This window comes from Carassius gibelio, chromosome B3 (assembly GCF_023724105.1).
Source record: "Carassius gibelio isolate Cgi1373 ecotype wild population from Czech Republic chromosome B3, carGib1.2-hapl.c, whole genome shotgun sequence".
Taxonomy (NCBI): domain Eukaryota; kingdom Metazoa; phylum Chordata; class Actinopteri; order Cypriniformes; family Cyprinidae; genus Carassius; species Carassius gibelio.
Window position 1 is genome coordinate 12,315,434 of NC_068398.1, and position 21,610 is coordinate 12,337,043.

General features: G+C 36.8%; 1 protein-coding gene across 1 annotated transcript in view; it reads left to right on the forward strand.

Annotated features, from left to right (window-relative positions):
• Positions 1–1,592: 1,592 nt before the first annotated feature.
• Positions 1,593–21,610, forward strand: part of LOC127951832 (protein shisa-9B) — a 32,667-nt gene continuing 12,649 nt past the window's right edge. Inside the window, exons 1-2 of the mRNA XM_052549877.1 lie at positions 1,593–2,461; positions 4,804–4,925. Of these exons, the coding sequence (XP_052405837.1) occupies positions 1,836–2,461; positions 4,804–4,925 (748 nt within the window). The 5' untranslated portion in view covers positions 1,593–1,835. The remainder of the gene's footprint in view (positions 2,462–4,803; positions 4,926–21,610) is intronic.

Here is a 21,610-nt window from a genome sequence, read left to right on the forward strand (position 1 = left end):
ATTAATCCAGGATGAAACACAATAAACTTGATTTATATTATCTCATCTCTCTCAAAATATGTAAGCCTATCTGGGCATTGAATTTTAATTTTGTTATCAACTGTGTAACTGGCAACTAAATTGACTTTTGACTATACATTTGATTTAGTGAGGTAGCAGAGCTTCGGTAAAGCTACCAAACTACATTATACATTTGCTCACAATTCCCAGAATTACTCACTAAATGCCTGACAAAGGTTTATGACAAATGGTCAAACACACGAGCCATTTTTAGGGAAAATAGAACTGGCTCTCTCTAAGCTGCATCACAGTGTACTGGAAAGAACAACTTTAATGAATTTATTTAATCTTATCCACCATTTTGGGATAAAATTAAGCTGAGGCTTTGATCATATCATATCATATCACATCATATCATATTTAATACGCTATCATCTCTAAATACTTGATTATACACACATGTACAATGTGACAAAAGTGTAAACTTTGAGCTGTCTGAATAACATAGCATACTATATTAAGGCGGTGGTGATGCAATTTAAATCCAGTTGAATATATCTCATATATTTTGATCCAGTTCGATTCACAATTTCATCGTCCAAGTATGTAAAATGTTAAATTTTATACATTCATGTTGTTAAAATGGAACCACCATCAAAACTTCAAACTCAGAACAAGCATGCACAGAGATGATTTGTTGAAAATAAGTTCTCCAGACACATGCTTTCACCTTACGATTAACACATGCTACACTGATTTTATATCAGTCTCTTGGAAGATTTTAAAATATCAACTACAATATATAAATATTGTGTGCAGGCCTAACGCTGTGCCTGAGTTTACCTTTCCTTAACTGGTTCCTACTCCTACTCGAGTCCAACTTTACACTCCCATTGGAAGTCGATGCATCATGTATCTGCTCATTTGCATAAAGTTGATTCTGCTCATCCTTCATCTCAGTGGTGTCTGTTACTCATGTCGCTGGAATTCATCAGCTGTTCTTGAAAATAAATACTATCATGTGGCTTTGTCCCTGCCAAACACAGTGTGAACGCTCACTGAACATCACTACGAATTTAATATATTACTGAGTGAATTCGAATCACTGAACCCTCTCAGAGAAACCCCAAACAACAAGTAACGGTAATCTACATATATATTTTAAACAAATAGAATCTCTGTAGGTTTCAGACATTACAGCATAAAGTGCGTTATTAATTATAACGTTTTATTTATTTACTTTTTTTGAAAATAAGATTTAACACTTTTAAGGGTAAAATTTAACAACAGCTTTCCATCTCAGTTCACTTGCAAGTGAGCCAACGATTTGCATCAGCTTTTGAAAGTGAATTTATTTCATTTTTATTACATTTTCTTTTATAGTCGATTCCGATAAAAGACATTGAACAATTTGCATGATCCGCGGTATATGAGTTGCGCATACATTTTACGTTCAACATGTTCTTTATGTGAGAATTACAGGACTTAATATTGATGGACACACAACCCGTGCTCTCTCTCTCTCCTTCTCCCAATCATTTTTCTACTTCCATGTGCCCATACTTGGGTCTCTCCCCTCCTCCTCTCTCATCATTACGCATTCGGTCTCTCTCAACGCTCTGTTCAAGCGCAGCTCACTGCGCTCCAGACGCTCCACGCACCAGAGTGTAATAGGATAGGCAAAAATAATAGAAAAAAAACATTGTATTGTTTTTTTGCAATTCCACACTTGGAACGACAGAAATCTACATCTATATTCAAACATTTGCATACTTCAAAGCCTGCATAAACCAACCGTGGCGCTCAAGTATCTTCAAACATGAGCATCATCTCGGATGGCGGTGATGTTCTTGATGGAGATATGCGTGCTGACACTTCATGACAAAAGATACCCAACTCTATTTTTCAGCGTCCGATCAGCAGTGACAAAGAAGAGGAGAGAAGAGCGCAGGATGAAAAGCACTGGCTTACTTCTGGGTTACTTTTTGATGAAAGTTCTTGTGTGCGACGCGGAAGGAGAACCTGGGAAAAACCTGGATGGTTTGGTGACGGCGTCGGGGTCCAACGACTCCAGAGACGGGGAGAACGTTCTCTCTGAGACCCCCCACACGGAGGACAGGTGTCGGGGTTATTATGATGTGATGGGTCAGTGGGATCCTCCGTTCGTGTGCCGCACTGGTAGCTACCTGTACTGTTGCGGGACCTGTGGCTTCAGGTTCTGCTGCGAGTTTAAAAACTCCAGACTAGATCAGACCACCTGCAAAAACTACGACACCCCGCCGTGGTCCATGACGGGCAGACCACCACCGAAGATGATGGACCAACACGATTCGACTAAGGATAAAACCAATTTGATTGTGTATATCATATGCGGAGTAGTTGCTATCATGGCGCTGGTTGGGATATTCACCAAACTTGGCTTGGAGAAGGCGCATCGACCTCACAGAGAGAACATGTCGAGGTAAGTGACTTGTGTTTACAAGATGAAGTTCAAACGATATTGTAAATGGTCTGCGTTATTGTTGTGGAGCTGATTTTATCCAATGGGAATGAAAGAAAGTAAGATAAAAATAATAATAATAAAAAAATCTAATTTTTCCAAAACCAAATAGGCTGGGCTATCTATTTGATTTTACACCTCTATATGTATTTGTGTCTGTTTTTACTTATCCTTTCAAAAAGTTATTGTAAATTGTTGTATGAGATGAGGCAGTTTATTCCAGGGGAATTGAAATATACTAATGAGACCTCTTTAATATCTCAATAATGTGTAGACAACAATGCGATATGACAAAGAGCAAATGGGGATGTTTACTTACTGTCTGTCACTTGCTTGTTTCTACTCCAGAGTTTTTGAAAAGATCTTATAACGTCACAAACAGTTCTGCCATTTGCAAGATATCAAAAGTCTGCAATTAAATGCTTCATTATGACCTCAACTATTTGTCAATACAGCCTTCCTGAGACATTTAGAGATATGCTGTTTACTGATTTTATAGCCCAGCAATCTCAATATAGGTCTACAGTGACCTAATTTGTATCTATTTTATTCTGGCCTAATAAGAGTAGTTTGTTTTGTTTATTTACATTGATATCAATAAGATTATTTTTTTGTTTTGTTTATTTACATTGCTATCAATATGAAATAGAACTGAGAATGCTTATGTCTTCTGAGCTATATCAGCAAGATCTAGACTTGACAGTTTTCCTCTGGGATGTCATTCAGCGTAGCTCGAGGATTTCAAGGATTACACTGACACAACTCTATCTATCAACACCATGACCTTGTGCTAGTTTTTCGGAACTTCGACTGGCTTCATTTTCCTGTCGATCTATTTATCACTCAGGCAGTCGACAACAGTGACATTAGTTTCATAGACAGGTATTTATTTGAGGTTCAAGGTTTAGTAGGCCTTCTTAAGTGGTGTAATGTATAAAGTAATCTTCATTCAAATCAATAAAAAAGGTTTTCTTTCTTTTAATAACTAATAACTAAATACGAGACGTGTTTTCCCCTGAAGAATCAAGATAAAGTGCAGATAATCAGACAGAGCTGAAAGCAGATGCACTACAAAAACTAGCGATTAGCATTCACGTCTAAACCATCTGTTGATCAGCAGTGTTTTAAACATTCATCAACATCTCCCTAAGTCTCTAATTATCTCCATGGTGAGGCACAGATTTGTCTGTAAAAGCTTCTACTCCAAAGAAGCGAACACTCTCGTACATTCACTCATCTAAACATCAGTAGAGAGGTGTCCGTGACAGTAGTAGGATAATGGACACTGATCTGTGTCTAATGACGCTAATATTTCAAGGACATTCTGTTTGTGCACTGACCTTTCATTCTATTTGGACTAACCCGCACACGTAATCAAAACTCATATGGGCCATGAATCCCACCCACAACCCCGCCATTTACACCCTTTTAATCAAGTGCCTTTTGAATATTGCACCATGCCGACTTGCACCATTTTCATGTTAGTTTACTGTATCTCTAAAAAAAAAGGTGAATTCATTTCTCAGTTTTATGTACATACGGTTGGGTTGTGAATCCCAAATAAAGGTTTTGTAACTTTTAGACAATGTCTCTTAGATCAAACATTTGACAGTACGCTCTTAAATGTGAACAAATACAAATATACACAAGATATACACAATTTAACCCTCAAGTTGTTTTTTTTAGTCTTTTTGACCAAGAGAGGATTTTTATTTATTTATTTATTTTCTGAAAATGCTAGTTGAATGAATGGCCTACATAATTTGCTTATACTTTTTAAATTATGCTACTTTATATTATGACCAAAGCTTGGTATTTTTCTTTTTTATCAACTTGTTTTCTTTCAAATAGCACCGTTTTTGAATTACTTTTTAAAAACGGTTGATGATACACCTCATTGATCTGAGCTTACGCTTCTAAGACTTTGAGGGAACATTTCCAAAACTATCCAATAAATGAAGTGAAGCATAATTTGGGGATGATTTAGGCCATTTTCACTCACAAACTAAGGTGCATAAGCTCAGATCAATGTGACCTATTAGTTCTAATAAAACAGACTGAATCTAAGATTTGGTCATATAAAGAATAGTTTTTTTTTTTTTTTTTTTTTTTTTTTACCAGGAACTGGAAATTATCCACAGCACAGGGTTTTCAAAATGTACAGATTTTATTTAATAAGAAATCAGACAAATATTCATGACTCATCATTTTGATGAGGAAATGTCAGTATAAACATGCATCGAATTGCTCTACATGAATTGACAGTTTTTGGTAAGATGAGTAAATAAAGCCTTTCTCTACAGAGCACTGGCCCAGGTGATGCGCCAGACAGCTCCAGGAGAAGATGTGGAGAGAGAGGAGAGCTTGGTGGTGCACGGACAACACTACGAGAACATGCAGGCCAGAGCAACAGGAAACAACCTGCGTAAGTAAATCTGTTCCCTACCATCAGAGCTCACGCACAACGGGTCGAATCCATGTCACTCAAAGCTCACTTTAGCTCGTTCTGGAAAACACTCTCCGCTGTGACAATCCAGTAGTAGCAGATGCATCTTCTTCACCCCAGAGCAGCAGCTGTGAGTCCTATGGCTATTCATCAGTAAATAAATTTGCCTGCTTGATTTGACTCCTACTGAGAACAGGGGAAGTAGTTACACAGAAGCCCATTTTTGGCGTGTCCGGTGGGCTGCAGTAGCACTTGCGTCTATAGTGATCATTTAACATGCTGAGATAGTAATTACCACAGGCTAAGTGGCTGACTAACACACACAACAAGCACACAAACACACACACACACACTCTCTCTCACACACAACTCTATCTCTCTCGCTTCTCTCTTTTCACCTCACTCATGCTGTTATTTCATGCAAATAATACAAATGTGCTGGAAAATATGATAACCCAAGAATTAGCAATTTAATAATGTCATTAAAATGGATAGTTCTGATACTGGGTGCAGAAGATTGGTCAGTTCAATATATTATGAAACAAAGCTGTTGTAAAATAATAATTATAATATATATAATTAAATAGATAGTTCCGGTCCTGGATGATGATTGGTTAATAAGATATATCATAAAAAGATAGTTTTGGTTGTACATGCAGTCTATACAGATTATTATACAATACATTGTATTATCAAATGCGTAGTTCTAGACTTGGATGCTGATTGGTCAGTACATTATATTTTAAAACATATATTTGTTCTAAAACGATCACTGAGGAATATAATACAATGGATAGTTCAGGTGCTGGATGCTGATGGGTTAATAGAATATATCATTAAACAGTTTTGGTCCTGGATGCCGATTGATCAATATGAAATATTATAAAACAAATAATTATCGTCCTGGATGCTGACTGGTCAATCCAATGTATTATAAATGCATAGTTCTAGTCCTGGATGATTACTGGTCAATAATAAATATTTGAAAACAGACGTTATGTTTCTGTATTCTGATTGGTTAATATTGAATACATAAAAAAAGTGGATAGTTATGTTTCTGGATGCTGATTGCTCAGAATGGAATATTATAAAAAAAGGGTAGTTCTGGTTTTGGATGCTGACTGGACATTACATATTATAAAACAGATAGTTGGGGTCCTGTATGCTGATTTGTCAATACAAATATATATTAAAATATATATTTCTGGTCCTGGCTTCTGACTGGTCAATACAAATAACAATTCATGATATATTAACAGTTATGATGTGAAACAGCTGTTCGCCAAATTACAGTGTTGATCGCACAGCAAGACTGATATGTTTGTTGAATTGCAGCAGTCAATTTTGTCTGAAACTGTATCTACTATAAGGATAGACGACCTAATGCATTTACAGGATAAAATAATCTTTTAATGAAAATGTGTGTTCTTGATATTTTTAATATATAGAAACCATTTTTATTAAAGTCACATGGCACTCGAGGCCTTTCAGTATCTTATTGCTTAAATATAACTTCCTTTAATGTAGCCGAGGCAAAAATGATTAAAAATGGCTTTGCAAGTCATTGTGAATGTGCCATTTGCCAAAAGATATCTGGCATGAAACACAATCACAGTAAGGCTCCTTCCATAAATAATGATTAAAATGAAATATTACAAGCTAGGAAGTCTAATTCAATAAAGTTCAGCCCACAGACAGCACTGATTTACTAACATTGTCTTGTGGCATGTCACAGTGTTTCCATGGTGCTGACGGTTTCCCGATCTGTTTCCCAGTTGTTTAGATCAATACGCCTGGTGTCGAGTCAAACAGTTACGCTTCATTTCATGGCCTCCTAATGAAAGTCAGAAAAGCAGTTGCAGCAGATGCTGTATGCTCTTTTTATAGCCTGTGTGTTTCATGCAAACACTCTGAAGTGCATGGTAAGGCATGTTTATGTTACTAAATTGCTGCAAAAAGTCTGCTGGCTTTTATTTGACCACATTATAATTCAGTGGCCTGACAGCTGTCACTTTAAAAATGAAAATTGGCTGAAGGTGTATTCACCCTCAGGCCTTCGTTGATGAAGTTTTGGACTCTCATTCTGATGGCACCCATTCAATAGAGAATCAATTGCAGAGAAAATCTGTTTTTTTTTTTTTAAGAAACAAACTTATTTAAATCTTGGATGGCCTTAGGGTGAGTTGTCATTTTAGGGGGAAGTATTCCTTTAAATGTAGACAGGGAGAGTAACTTCTGAATTTAGGTGGAAGTGAAAAGCTCTTTGTTGATATTCAGTTGTTATCACAATACAAGATGCCAGCTTGACTTTTTCCACTGGTCTCTGCTCATTTTCTGAGATGGAAGAAAGGGATTTCATGGAAAGAAAACAAATGGAGCACTTAAAGATAGCTGTCTGCTCTGAGCCAGAGAGTGAAATCTGTGGTGTACATCCGTGTTTTTCCTGCAACAGCACTTGAAGAGGCAATGGGGAATGTATGTTAACAGGCTGTCTGAGTGATTGCACTTGCTGCTGAAAGTGCAACGGAGCAGAGCGGAACGACGTGCAGGTGTTTCTCCTCTAAAGAGCCGTCTGCGGTACCAACACAGGGGAAAAATAACATTATGAGAGAAGGGCCGTCTGCAGGGAACTCAGACATCTCGCTGTACAAAACTGGGAAAGCAGTCCAATCCTCCGGCCTGCTCTTATCCAAGGCTCTGCGGCCACAAACCCATTAAAAGTGTTTATTCAAGGAGTGCTAACTGGTGACACACTGGGACCAGAGTCTGGCTTGGACTTGTTGTGTTCAACAAGGTTACACATATGAAACAAAGCAGAGCAAAGTTGAGAGCCATGTCATTCATGAAAGGTGAGAAGAGTGAAGTAGAAATTAGTGGCAGAGCTGTTGCGCCGAAGCATATGATGTGTTGTGGTGCCCATGTGGGTGACAAGTTTAGCCAAGCTCTAATACACCAATATACAAAAGTTTGGGTTCAAAATGATTAAGTTTGTTTGTTTGTTTTCTATGCTCACCAAAGCTGGATTTTTCTGATCAAGTAAAAATCAATCAGTCTATCAAATAAATTGAAAGGCAGTACCTACCTTTCCATGAATGGTCTATCTCCTCATCCTCAGACTGTATCTTAGAAAAACAAATCCTGTAACTTTCAACTGTTTTAAATTACGAGGCAAAAGCTCAAAAATACCTCACTTCTACAACACACAGACTTGAAATTTGTATTCTCAAAACTGAGTCATCTAGTGGCTGGACAAACAGAGAGTTAGCATGAGCAAATCAGTCACTGGAATGAAATTCATAGTCCCTGTCCAGCAATCCTGGTTAACCAAACACAAGAAACTTGGTTTGGCTTGACTGCTTTATGTATTTCCTGCCCAACCACTACAATTTCCATTCCCATACAGATCTAACTTGAACAATAATCCTGTGATGCCCACAGTTCTGCTGTAAAGATCTGGTCCAAACATTTACCAGCACAAGCTGAGAGGCTGTTTTTATTTAAACAGGTGACAGCAATGATATATAATTAATTCACCCCCAGAGCCAGTGTTTGTACAACACAGTTTTACTCATGAGTATCTGCTTAAACTCAGAATCCGCTGGGCAGAGAGACTAGCAGTGACTCATTACTATGCCAGTTAACCTAACCAACGCTCAGTCTTCTGTTTACACATCAGTACAGCTTAGAGCAGTTTTTAGGGAGCTTATAGGACTAAATAACTGTTAGAGGTGAAAGCGGCACAAAGATGAATTGTAATGCAGTACTGCGTGGAGTTCGCAAGACTGCAGCTAAGTTTAGTCATTGCTTGATGAATTCAGATTATAATAATGCTATGCCTTCTCTGTGCATACAGTAGAGAAACACTACAAAATACATTTTACCAGGAGTGAATATTCCTGTCAAAAGTCCTTGAGTTCGGCTGTGGTTTAGTTCCGTACATAGACGGCTTTACCTGGTTTGCTGCACTGCTTGTTTCCATGGAGATGGTGCAAGATTTTTGCTGACCATTGTTTTTCTTCTTCGTGAAAAATACAGCTGAACTGAAAAAAAAAAACAGCTAAATAAACCATCATAATGGGATCAGATGGGTGTTGTGCCAGATGCATAACTGTTGCTAGATTATTGGCCATATAGCAATGGGAATGGGAAATAATGGCCTCCTCGTTAATTCGTCCACACATCAGTCTCAATATGAATGGTACTTGTCAAGTAGTTTCAGCATATCACAAACTTTTCCTAAATATTTACCAAAAATGTGTCACTAGGAGGGAAGTGAGGAAATTTGTGGTTTTTGGATACTAAAAGTCTGAGACTAGGGATGGATAATATATCTATACCATATTGCGTATCTGGTATTTTTTTATTTTAATTTATTGATTGATATTGGACACGTAATATGCTAATTTCCCTATTTTTTAGATTAAAATTTTACATTTAAAATTATTTAACGCTCACTAAGGTTTTTATTGTTTATTTTGGGTGGTGGAGTGGATAAACAGCATGTTGTTGGATTCTAATAAATGTATTTTTTGAGTGCTGACAAAAATCATTTAAAAGGTGAAATTTTGTGCTAATTTTGTGCTAGTGTCTCTAATGGTCAAAGTTAATATCAAATGTTCATACTGTGCATTATAATGTTGGAATAGCTAAAGCTTTTAAAATAATTGTTTATCATCAGAGCATGAAAATAATTATCAGCTTACTGGTATTGGCCATAATTTTATTATCAGTGCTTCCCTTTCTGAGATTTCTCACATTAAAAATGTATTTATACCTGGGAATAAACAGAAGGTTTTGGGAATTCGCTAAATTTTTCATTCATTCATTCTTTCATTCATTTATTCATTCATTCATGCATTCATTCATTCAGTTAATAAAAAAATATATATTTCCCAGTTGTTTGGACTGTATATCAAATTACCATGGTCCCCCTTCTCACACCATCACAATAATAATAATTTGTAATGCAGTGAAGTGAACATGGCTGAGAAATAAGTGGCTACTCTTCTACTTAGCAGTTTATTTATTGTCGTCTCTCGTAATGGTGCTAAACGCTGACTAAAATATGTTAGGGCAGGGTGTGAGAGTGCAGCTGAAAGTACTGTTATTGATTTTAATGAATTTAGGCAGGGACAGGTATAGAGCCCGGGGCAGTCAGATCAATTATCGGATCTTAAACAGAGTTCCCTCTTCCCTCTAATGCCCTCCTCCCCCCTCGAATAATTATCAGTTAATTTCCTGCCAATTCGACGTGCTGACAGGTAGGTGGTTATGTAAATCAAATGCATCCGAGGAAGGCTGGGATGACTGGCAAGCAATGGTGTGGACTTCTCAGATCGCATAGGCTACAAGTTAACACGTTATAATTAGAAAATAAAACTGCACACCATCAAAAACAAGCAAAACATATAAATAATCCCAGATTGGAGTGGTGACATAAATTGCGTGTCTGGCTCGTCAGAGGGTGCATGGAGCTCACACTGCTAAAGCAACTGTAGAAAGGATGAGAGCTGAGAAAGGCTGCTTTTTATCAGGCCCAAATTGGCTCTTTGAGAGCTGTGTCACAATAGGGAGTGGATTGCTTCAGACCTTCATACATCCCACCATCAGTCAAACACTCTTAGATTGAACTGAAAATGGACATAGATGATTGCAGAGGAGCAGTTGCCCACTTCATGTTAAAGGGGTCACATTATGAGGAATCCAATTTGATCTTTTAAATGAGCTGTATGCAATTGTTTGACTGTGTTATAGCATAAAATACCATGTTAAGTTTGCAGATATTTCATAATCATACCAAATTAATAATTTATTCTCCAAAAAACAACATTTTTTTTTTAAATTTGCATTCTGTGTCGGAACGTCTGCTTTTGTTTTGATCTGTGAGATTCCACCCATTGAAGTTTATCCAATAATATTTCAAATCCTTGGGTTGCCAATGCACAAAAACACAGAATATTGCTGCCTTGGAAGCCAGCAAATGAACTGGGACAAAAAAAATTAAAAGACAAGAACTCATCAATTTACAGTGAGCAGGTTTACATGCACACTAGTTAGCTGATAACTCACAAATATCAGATTTGCAACATGTCAACTTGCAACATGTTGGGAAGCTAACAGCTTGTATATTATCCTCTCATGCAGTTATAAACGCTGCATTGTGACTGAATCACTTCTAGTTCTGCTGCGCGAGATGAGAAAACATTTTTATCATTTTCTGAGTCATGAAAAACTACCTGTTGTGACCGATTTATGCTTATGCTGTTTATGACAACGGTAAAAGACAACGGGTAAAAGAACAACGGGTTATGATAAAAGACAACGGGTTACTACATTTACATGACCAAGTGCATTTTCGGCTTATTAGGCATTATTGTCTTATGAACATGCAAACATGCATGTAAAACAGACGTTCTAACACAGAATGCAAATTTCATAGAAAAACTTGTTTTTTGGAGAATAAAGTATGAACATAGCATGATTCCGAAATATCTGCAAACCTATTATGGTATTTTATGATAAAAAAAGGGAAACTTTTGGGAACAAGCTGATATTGAGATATTACAAAAGTTAAAAACTATATTTGACCCATCAACAAAGCTGCACCCCGGGCAGAAAACTGTAACTTATGATTCCACATCATGCAAAGAGGCGTTTCTTAAGAGCAAGTCAGTAAAAAACTGCCTGTTTTTAAAGTTAAAAGGGAGGGTGATCATGAAAAGCTAAATTCTACAAAACATAATTAGTATACATTGTGAGTGTACTTCAGAGGAAAATATTTTATGATATAACATTTTTAAGACACACTTATCTCAGCAAAATCTGAATGAAAATTAAATATTTAAATGAGAATAGTTTGTACTTTTTTACAGAGAATTTATAGTATAGTCACATATTGAACAGCTCAGTAGTTGTAAGCGTAATTTCTAGCACTGTTGTTGAAATGTGAATTGTTGGTTTGTACATGTTCTTTAGTTTCCAGGACTTGTCCAAATGTATTCTGGTAGCATAATGGCACCCTACGAGAGCTGCTATTGTTATGCAAGTGCAGAGCCATCATAAACAGCATGGAAATCATTCTTCACTTTGTGTTTGAACAGCACAGTTAGAATGACAGAAGGACATTCGAAGTCTAAATCAATGCAGACTTTGTCTGTAAACAAGACAGCGTCATCAGAAAAAATAGCATCTTAAGAAATGGCATTTCAAAGAGCCCAATTTCACAATGATTACACTGACTCTAAACAATTAAAGTAACGTGATGTTAAATAAAGCAGTACAAATAAGAGCTCTTTGTCCATTACGGTCCGGCTGTGCTCTTATTCAAGCATTTCTCCAGGTGCAAAGGAGTCAACATGCCTTCCCCCTGGCGTGCAGGACGACTGACAGGTGACTGTGTGGCACATGAGTGCTACTTCCTGTTCCAATCATTTGTCCATGGCACAAGCCTCCCACTGCAACAGGAGCACTTACGGTAGTGTGGCCTCTTTTTACCGCAGGTGGTCAAGCGGGGGAGAAGTATTTCCTCTCAGCTTAAAAACTATGTCATTGAGTGGCTGTCAGACCACTTCCTCTCAGTCAAAATGTAAACCCAGTGGTGATGTACACTCCTGAAGTGGGTCAGTCCAATCTGGATTTTATGGCACCGCTGTAAGAAATGGGTCCACTTCACTTTTTTTTATTGGTCTACATTTTTCAGTGGCAGAATTTAGTCTGGAGGGCATTTCATCTTTCAGAGTTTCTGGACCGGGTGTTTGAAGCATTTACTGAGAGAGAGAGAGAGAAAAATCAGGTTATTACTATGTTTAGCATTTAGGGAGTGAGGCTTTTCAGATCAGATAAACCGAGGAGTTTATTAATGTTTGCTGATTTTGAACTTTTTTCAATCTATCTTTTTCAGGTTGAATGTGGTAAGTGTTTTTTTTTTTACAACACTGAACCATTTTACTCCTTTATGAAATAAACAGAAAAACACAACCATTAGGAATTGTGTTGATATTAGTTGCATATGCTATCTGCATTCTTGTTTCATTGCTTCCCTAAATGTTTACTGGAGTGAATCTGCATGATCAACTTGAGCGAAATCTGTTTGGGGAAATGTCTCAGCCCATGACAATAACAACAGTGAATGTGATATAGTTCACCCAACCCCCCTCCCAAAATAAGGTATCAATTTGTGTTTGTTTCTCACTGATACTATCCAAGATATAGAGGAGTTAGTTTCTTCAACAGAACAGATTTGGAGGAATTTAGCATTAGATGACTTGTTCATCAATGCATCCTCTGCAGTAAATGGGTGCCGACAGGTGATCAAACATCTGATAAAATGTTTTTATTATAATCTACAAGTAATCAAGAATACTCCAGTCCATCAATTAACATCTTATTAAGTGAAAATCTGCATGTTTGTAAGAAACAAATGTATTATTAAGACATTTTTAAATTCAAACCTTGACTCTTTCACCTTTGGAAGACTCGTTATGGATTATTTGTTTCAAAAAAATTTGTTTTTGCTTCACCGTATGTACTTGCTCCACGTACTTAAATTTAAAATTAAATTAAAAATTAAATTTATGCATTTAGCAGACACTTTTATCCAAAGCAACTTACAGTGCATTCAGGCTATCAATTTTTACATATCATGTGTTCCCGGGGAATCAAACCCCCAACCTTGCGCTTGCTTGCTTGCTAGCACTCTACCAGTTGAGCTACAGGAACACTGTATTATTGTGGATTATTGCGATGTTTTTATAAGATGTTCAGTCTCTCATTCTGACGGCACCCATTCACTGCAGGGTATTCATTGGTGAGCAATGATGTAATGCTGAATTTATCCAAATCTGTTTCGATAAGGAAACAAACTCATCTGCATCTTGGATGGCCTGGGGTGAGTACATTTTCTGCAAATTTTCATTTTTGGGTCAACTTTTTCTTTAAGCCAGATGGAGATTTATAAACCAGCCTTTAAAGCATAGAGGTTTGCACTGAAATAGCATGCACAAAAATGCCTTTTAATAGCCTTCCCTCCAAACAAAACACTGGATTTAAAAATACATTATGCATTTTGTCCTCATTAATAATGATGATAATAATAATACATGATTTAACTGTGAGTTCAAACAACGTTTTTAGTGAAACATGTCAGTGATTTGGCCCCAAATGCATTTGAACACTCAATTTACACTTGAATATCCAATGCAATTTGATGCAAAATATCAAAACAAGTAGCATCTGTAAACTATCTACAGTACAAGGCAGTTGTTTTAGTATTTTCAGGGTATTTTGATTGCTCTATTAGTTTCATGTAGCATACATTTTTATGGCCTCTGGTCACTGTGGCATGGCTCATTGAAAATCAAATAACATGTTTCTGCTGTTACACATTTTTCCAATCCTGGTCTGTCTGTCTCTCAAGGCTGCAACGGTACAATGTGAAGCCATTTGCTGCGGAGGAGCAAACAGTAGTACTATATATGGGTATATTTTGAAGGTGGGTAATGCTGAGCCAATCTCTTTCCATTAATATTTATTGAATTTAAGGACAGCTATTGAATATTTATGGATAATAACCACGAGGCGGTACCATACTAATGATACAGTACAGGCAGAATCTAACAGAAATTAAATTTGAAAATCACATTTGTTTGTAAAATTATCAAGGAAATACTCATTGTTTACAATAATTGTGCCCTGAGACTTTAACGTGTCAACTCCTCTTCTAAGCCACATCAGAAAGTTACATTTATTTCCATGACTCCTCTGCAATAGACACACTGTTCTGCTGGAGTTCACCAAAATGTTGAAGAGGGCCATGAAAAAAGGCAAGAGACAGGCTGAAAGTTCAAGGCATGCCAGAAGATGAAACATGTATGTCTATTAGGCTGCCACAAGGCAAGATTACCAAAGAGTTGCAGAAGATATGCTCACAGTCTTATAGAGATTCACCGAATACTCTATTATTTACCCTGTTTACTGGCACATCTTTCTCTGAACGATGCACAGCTCTGGCGATGAAAACCAGGGAAATAAACACAACTTGGGGCTTGTAAGGCTAGAGTTCGAGGTCTCGTCATCTTGTCAGGCACAAAGCAGGGAAGCTTTCTTCACTTAGTCAGTGAGAGAGTACACTACAGCTTTAGGTAAACAGTGTCATCTAAAGATTTTCTCAGTTATATGTAAAACAAAATTAGACGTGGTCCTTGTTTATTATATGAAATGTCTGCTGATGTGCACTATTAAAAATAAAAGGGTTGCAACAACACCATAGAAGGAGCATTTTTGGGTCCCAAAGAAGCTTTCAGTGAACTTAAAAGAACCACACTATAAAGAACCATTTGTATCCTCCTTATACATGAATTTGACGACGTATTTCCTTATAATGTGTTAAACTTCTGTTTCGCTAGCCAGTAGGTCAGGAGATTAGGAGCGATATGGTGGGTGCACACACACAGAACACTATTAAACACTGTGATGGTAAATATTTACCACACCCGCGGTTTACTGTATGATACTGTGGGAGGATGAAATGAAGAAGTGGCCTGCAACAGCTTTTTAAATATTTCGTTTTGTCGCTTGAAGTATAACGGGTCTTCAACGCGAATTATAAAAGAACTGAGGCATTTATCCGTAATGTTACCTGCACAGCAGAAAAGTCGTCTGAGTGCTGGTACATAGAAAGCAAATTCATGTTTTTAAAAGCAGATGTGAGTCTCTGTAGTTATGTGATTGCATTGAGGATTTAGGTAAATGGTAAATGATTAATGTCTCCTTTTCCTATTACATCTGTGAAATCACTTATTGTTTTAAAGTAGTAATGATTTTTTTTGCAACTAAAATAAATGTGTGTACTTTTTACATATTTATTTATTTTTATAACTTTTTATTTTAGATGCAATTATTCGTTTTACAGTACTGTTCAGAATGTCTTCAATTTGTTCCATGAATTAAAAAAAAAAAAGAAAGAAAGAAAAAAAAAAGACAAATTGACCATTATTTACCAAGCATTGCTAAACTATTATTTTCAGTGGGGGAAAAATCTAGGCAAACTGCACCTTGACATTTTAATTGTGTGTTTGTGTGTGCGCATATATAAGGAGAAAGAAGTAATATAAGATATTGAAAAAATATTGGTGTAAAAACAGTGTATTTAATGGTAACACATCCAGAAATTAATACACCATTCTAAATTTCATACAAAATGCCATGGAATGTAGACTCATGTTCTCCTCCTCAAAGCATTCAGCAATAAGGATCTTCACTGTTGAACTGTATTGCCTTGTGTAACATTATTTTATCTCCTGAGGCATAAGTGTGGTCCGTCAATGCCTGGACTTCAGGCATCACTGTACTGAAGAGTACAAGATTTGCTTGGTTACAAACATTCTTCAGAATATCTTCCTCTGTGTTCGGCAGCAAAAAGAAATGAACACAGGTTTGGAAGAACTCGAGAGCAAGTAAATGACAGAATTTAAATTTTAGCTATCCCTCTATGCGCTGTTTTTTACAGTTTTCTTCTGTTATCAACAACTTCAGCTTAGCACTAAATATTATTTATGCCCAATAGGAGTGACATTGATAAAGAAAAAGTTAGTGCACGTAACTTAACAACTTAACGGATGACTTTCCGTGGGTCTACCATCAACCAAGTGGAAAGAGCGAATGTATGGAAATTTCCGTGGTTTCTTTAACTTTTAGTCTTTTAGTTTTAACCAAAGCTGACAAGCTTCTTCTCCCTTCGGAGGAGTGTGCAAATCATAGGGTGCCCCCATCCACATTCAGCTCTGGCGCATGGATTATGGTCAGAACAAATGTCTTGCAGGTATTTTTTACGCTTGCACCAGCTATTATGACACTCCTTAACTATACAAAGTACGCCAGTCTTTCTATGGTCCATATTAAAAGTAAACTAGCCTGTAAAGTCTACAAACTACTATTAGCAGAAGTGCCTTACAGGAAATCTGACACATTATTGTTCTAAAATGGCAACGCCTGCGCTTCCGTGAAATAATAATGGAAGGGTTCCATGGATGTTAAAAGTTCTTCATGGATCCTTCGATGCCAATAAAGAACTTTATTTTTAGAGTGTGGTGAAATGTCCACACATCCATGCATTGAGTCTTTGAGGCATACTAGGATCCATGTCCATATGTGGCATACTTATCCTAAACCAATGGGCCACTGACAGCAAAACATCCAATTTTCCTGGAGAGAGATGAATATGTAGACATTGGATTCCAAATTTAAGATGGCTGCCCACTTGTGGAGTTGTGTGGAGTGTGTAATGAGTCATGTAATGGCAGATCAGGAAGAAATCAAAATAATTCAGAGCTCGTTCTGTTTTCTGCTGCCATTTTGCTGTTGAATCACACGTTAAGCTGTTAAAGCAATACCAAAAAAGGGTATTCATGCATGACAGAAATGACTACAGGGCATTTAAGAAAGCCCAAATAACAGAGTGTAGGTGCACAAAGCCTTCATTATGATGTAGTGGTGGTGAAGACTGAACTGCATTTTCACTGTTCAGCACCCAGAAAATTACAAACCTGTATGGCTTTCCTTCTAAAGTGAAACATAAAAGAGGATATTTTGGGAAATGTCTCAATGTTTTATTTGCCCATGCAGTGGAAGTCAGTGACCACAGAAACTGTCTGATTACAAACATTATTCAGAATATCTTCTTCAGTTGTTTCAAAGAATAAAGTAAGTCTAATAGGTTTGGAATGACATGTGGGTGAGTAAATTCATTTTTGGCAGAACTATCCATTTAAGCAACACTTTCCTGTTTTCACATGAAAATTTAAAAATATGTATGTGTGTGTGTGTGTGTGTGTGTGTGTGTGTGTGTATATATATATATATATATATATATATATATATATATATATATATATATATATATATATATATATATATATATATATACACACACACATATTTAACAAATTTTGCTGCTTAAAACAAGAAAATCTATTTGGCAGATAGAAAGATATATTTAACCCTGGACCACAAAACCAGTTTTAAGTCGCTGGGGTATATTTGTAGCAAAAGCCAATAATACACTGTATGGGTCAAAATGATTGATTTTCCTTTTATGCCAAAAATCAGTAGGATATTAAGTGAAGATTATGTTTCATTAAGGTATTTTGTATATTTCCTACTGTAAATATATCAAAACCTAATTTTTGATTAGTAATATGCATTGGTAAAAAACTTAATTTGGACAATTTTAAAGGTGATTTTCTCAATATTTAGTTTTTTTTCTCCTCAGATTCCAGATTTTCAAATAGTTGTATATCTGCCAATTATTGTCCTATCCTAACAAACCATACATCAGCAGAAAGCTGTCCATGTTCCGAAGTGAAGTAAGCCCCTGCTCAGGGAGTAGGGAGCAATGAACACTGTGTAGGGATCATATCAATTGGAACACAGCTCATTCACGTAGGTCGAGTTGGTCATCTGAATCGGGTGTGTTAACTAAGCGAGACATGCAAAATATGAACCGCTGGGTACATCATGTGTCATTAACCAGCGAGAAAACTTTAAATGTACTACAATAACAGAAAGGAAGGCCAGGTTGTTGATGTTTGTCTGCCATTCTAGATCGGTCTGCACAGCGTGCGTGAACGCGCTGATGACATGTCCCGTCTGCGCGAACAGGGTGCGCAGAGGTATGCAGATACATACGTTGACAGGTAGGTAGGAAAATGAATTAAAACGCCTGGAGCCGGGTGTTTTGATTAGATGAACATTTCTTGGTCCTACACCTTCAACAGAATATATAAATACAGATAAATACATTTAGACCACTTACCTTAATGATTGCTATCGGGATGTGGAGAGACTTTCAACCAGCATAACAAAAAATATTTCTGAAGACAATCACCTATTGCACCTTTAATATCTTAGACGTTTTTGCTTTAGTAAACTTTTTTACATATTGTACTGAAAAAAAAAAGTTACAAATACTGATTACGCTGATGCTGCAAGTAAGACTTGTTATAGGGTTTCTGTGCAAGAAATGAAACAATGTGGATTTATTTTAAGGCAGACATTTGACAGTTAGCCCGTCATTAGTAACAGGAGAGCCTGAAGGTCATAACACACCTGAAATTAGAGGAACCACAGACGGACACCAGCCAGCCTTTTACATTTCCAGTACATAAACACACACAGGATATCCACATACTTTCCTAAATAAAAGGCTCATGGAATCCAGTGGAATGTTCTGCAGATGATAATAAATCCATTATTTCCGTTCCACTTTTCAGTTCAGTTCCAAAGTTAGCTTTGTGTGACAATGTCTGTGTCCTTCCCATGCCACTATTGTGTTTAGATCCCAAAATACTCTACTGCATTTTTAATGAGGCCTTGAAAACTATCTGTGTCTGTTTTTGACTCACTTTGACTCATTTGAGTAGGTCTCTTTTTTTCTGCAATACTTGTGTCCTTCTGCTTTAAAGGGAAAGTTCAATGAAAAATGAAAAATACAATCACTTATTCACCCTCATGTAGTTACAAACCATATGAAGGAGAATTTTGTTTTTTCATGCCATTATGAATACACAAAAAGCCCATTTTCATCAAACTAGCCCATTGATTTCATTTTGTTAATGTATCCATTAAAACGGTTTCAGCTAAGAATCTCAGTTATTTGTGTCATATAGCTACAGTGAGGTCATTTCTGATGTCAAACGTGTTCTCTTCATACCCTGCACCCTTTAGTTAAGACTGTTTTTATCAGACACAACATGTAATTTCATGCCCCTCTCTAAAGTAATTAGCTTGGCACTGATATCTGTTTTTGACCAGTGGGAAATAAGGCTGTAATTAGCCCAATTTCAGTATTCATTATCTCTTTTTATCACTGAGATACAGCATTAAGTGGGCTCCTTCAAACTAAAACTTAATACCACAAATACTGGAGCTGGATGTTTGAAAAAAAAAAGTTATTTTGATGTTGTTTAACTTTTACTTTTGGTCTCCTTGTACTCAAACCCTCCTGTGTGTGCTGTGTAATGTACTTCAAGTACATTCCAGATGCAAAATTAAAGAAGGAATTAAAATATGCCATAAATTCACAAAGTATGCGGATTATAAACACAAACAAACTTATGAGTTTAAGAATCTGAAGTTATGTGCGCAGTTCAAATGATGAATAATTCATGATGTCCAGAAACCTGTGATCTAAAGAATTTTTGGCAATTTTAGATGTATTATTTATTAGAAAAGTGCAGGTATATTGATTATTATTTTATTCATGAAAAATTCAGCACTGGTCTGACTTACACATCTCCTAGCGGCAATACATATCTCATTGCTATATGCACTGAAGCATGATTTTCTATTAGGTATTGACAAAAATGTCTCAGGCATTTTTTTCCTTCCAAAGCTGACCCCCGCCATTTATTAGCTGCGTTAGATAAGGTTTCTGAATCACAGTCCAGGGGGGAATCGATATAACGTAACTAAAACTGGCACATTCATTAAGTTGGTCTCTTCAAAAATGGGCTAAATTCCAATCAGACATTCTGGCAGAGCGAAATGATGAGAACCCAAAGCTGGGTGACATCTCACGCATAGCTCACATCTCCTCCCAGATAAACGGCCACTCGTTTTCTCTCTCTCTCTCTGAACTTTTCACAAATTACAGCAATTTCTGTCACTCCAGCATTTATAGTTTTATCACTTGAAATCCAAATACAAGCAGCTTTGTTTGCTATGTAGCCTTTGACCATGCAGCCAAGGAGGATTACCTGGTACACGAGGGTGAGAAAATAATGACAGCATTTATATTTTTGGGTGAACTATTTCTTTTTGCAGCAGTTGAGGGGAAGTCGTGGTCTAGTGCTTAGAGAGTTTGACTTCTAACCCTAGGGTTGTGGGTTCGAATCTCGGGCCGGCAATACCACGACTGAGCTGCCCTTGAGCAAGGCACCAAACCCCCAACTGCTCCCGGGCACCGCAGCATAAATGGCTGCCCACTGCTCCGGGTGTGTGTTCATTGTGGTGTGTTTGTGTTCACGGTGTGTGTGTGCACTTTGGATGAGTTAAATGCAGAGCATGAATTCTGAGTATGGGTCACCATACTTGGCTGAATGTCACGTCACTTTCAGTTTTTTTTTTTTTAAGGAAAATATTAAGACATCCTTAATTTTTTTTTGAGTTGGGTAGATAAATATCTTTTGCAGTTTGATTTTTCAGGAAACTTCTTTAAAGGGGTCCTATTATGCTTTTTCAACTTTAGTTAGAGAGTTTGACAGAGGTGTTGTAATAATGTCAAATATGTGATAAAAGTGTGTGTTTTTCGAACAACCTAGTATGAAAGCCTGTTTTAGTACACCCCCAAAAACAAAATCAAGACGTAGACTTTGTAGAAGAGCAGAATTGGAACTTTAAGAATAGTTACATATTATTCCTGAAAAATACTGATTGATGTTTCATCATCTTTGCATGGAATGATTGTGTCTGTCCTGTAAAAGGCATTAGGGCTGATTATAGAAGAGCAATACATTAGTATTGATATTTATTAGGGGAAAAAATACACAGTATTGATCATCATGTACATAATATAATCAGAACTCATAATCAGGTACATTGTGTTTCTAAAAAGTCTGCATGTTCCTCGTGTCTCTACATGAGTGAGTGACACAGTTTCATCTGCACAT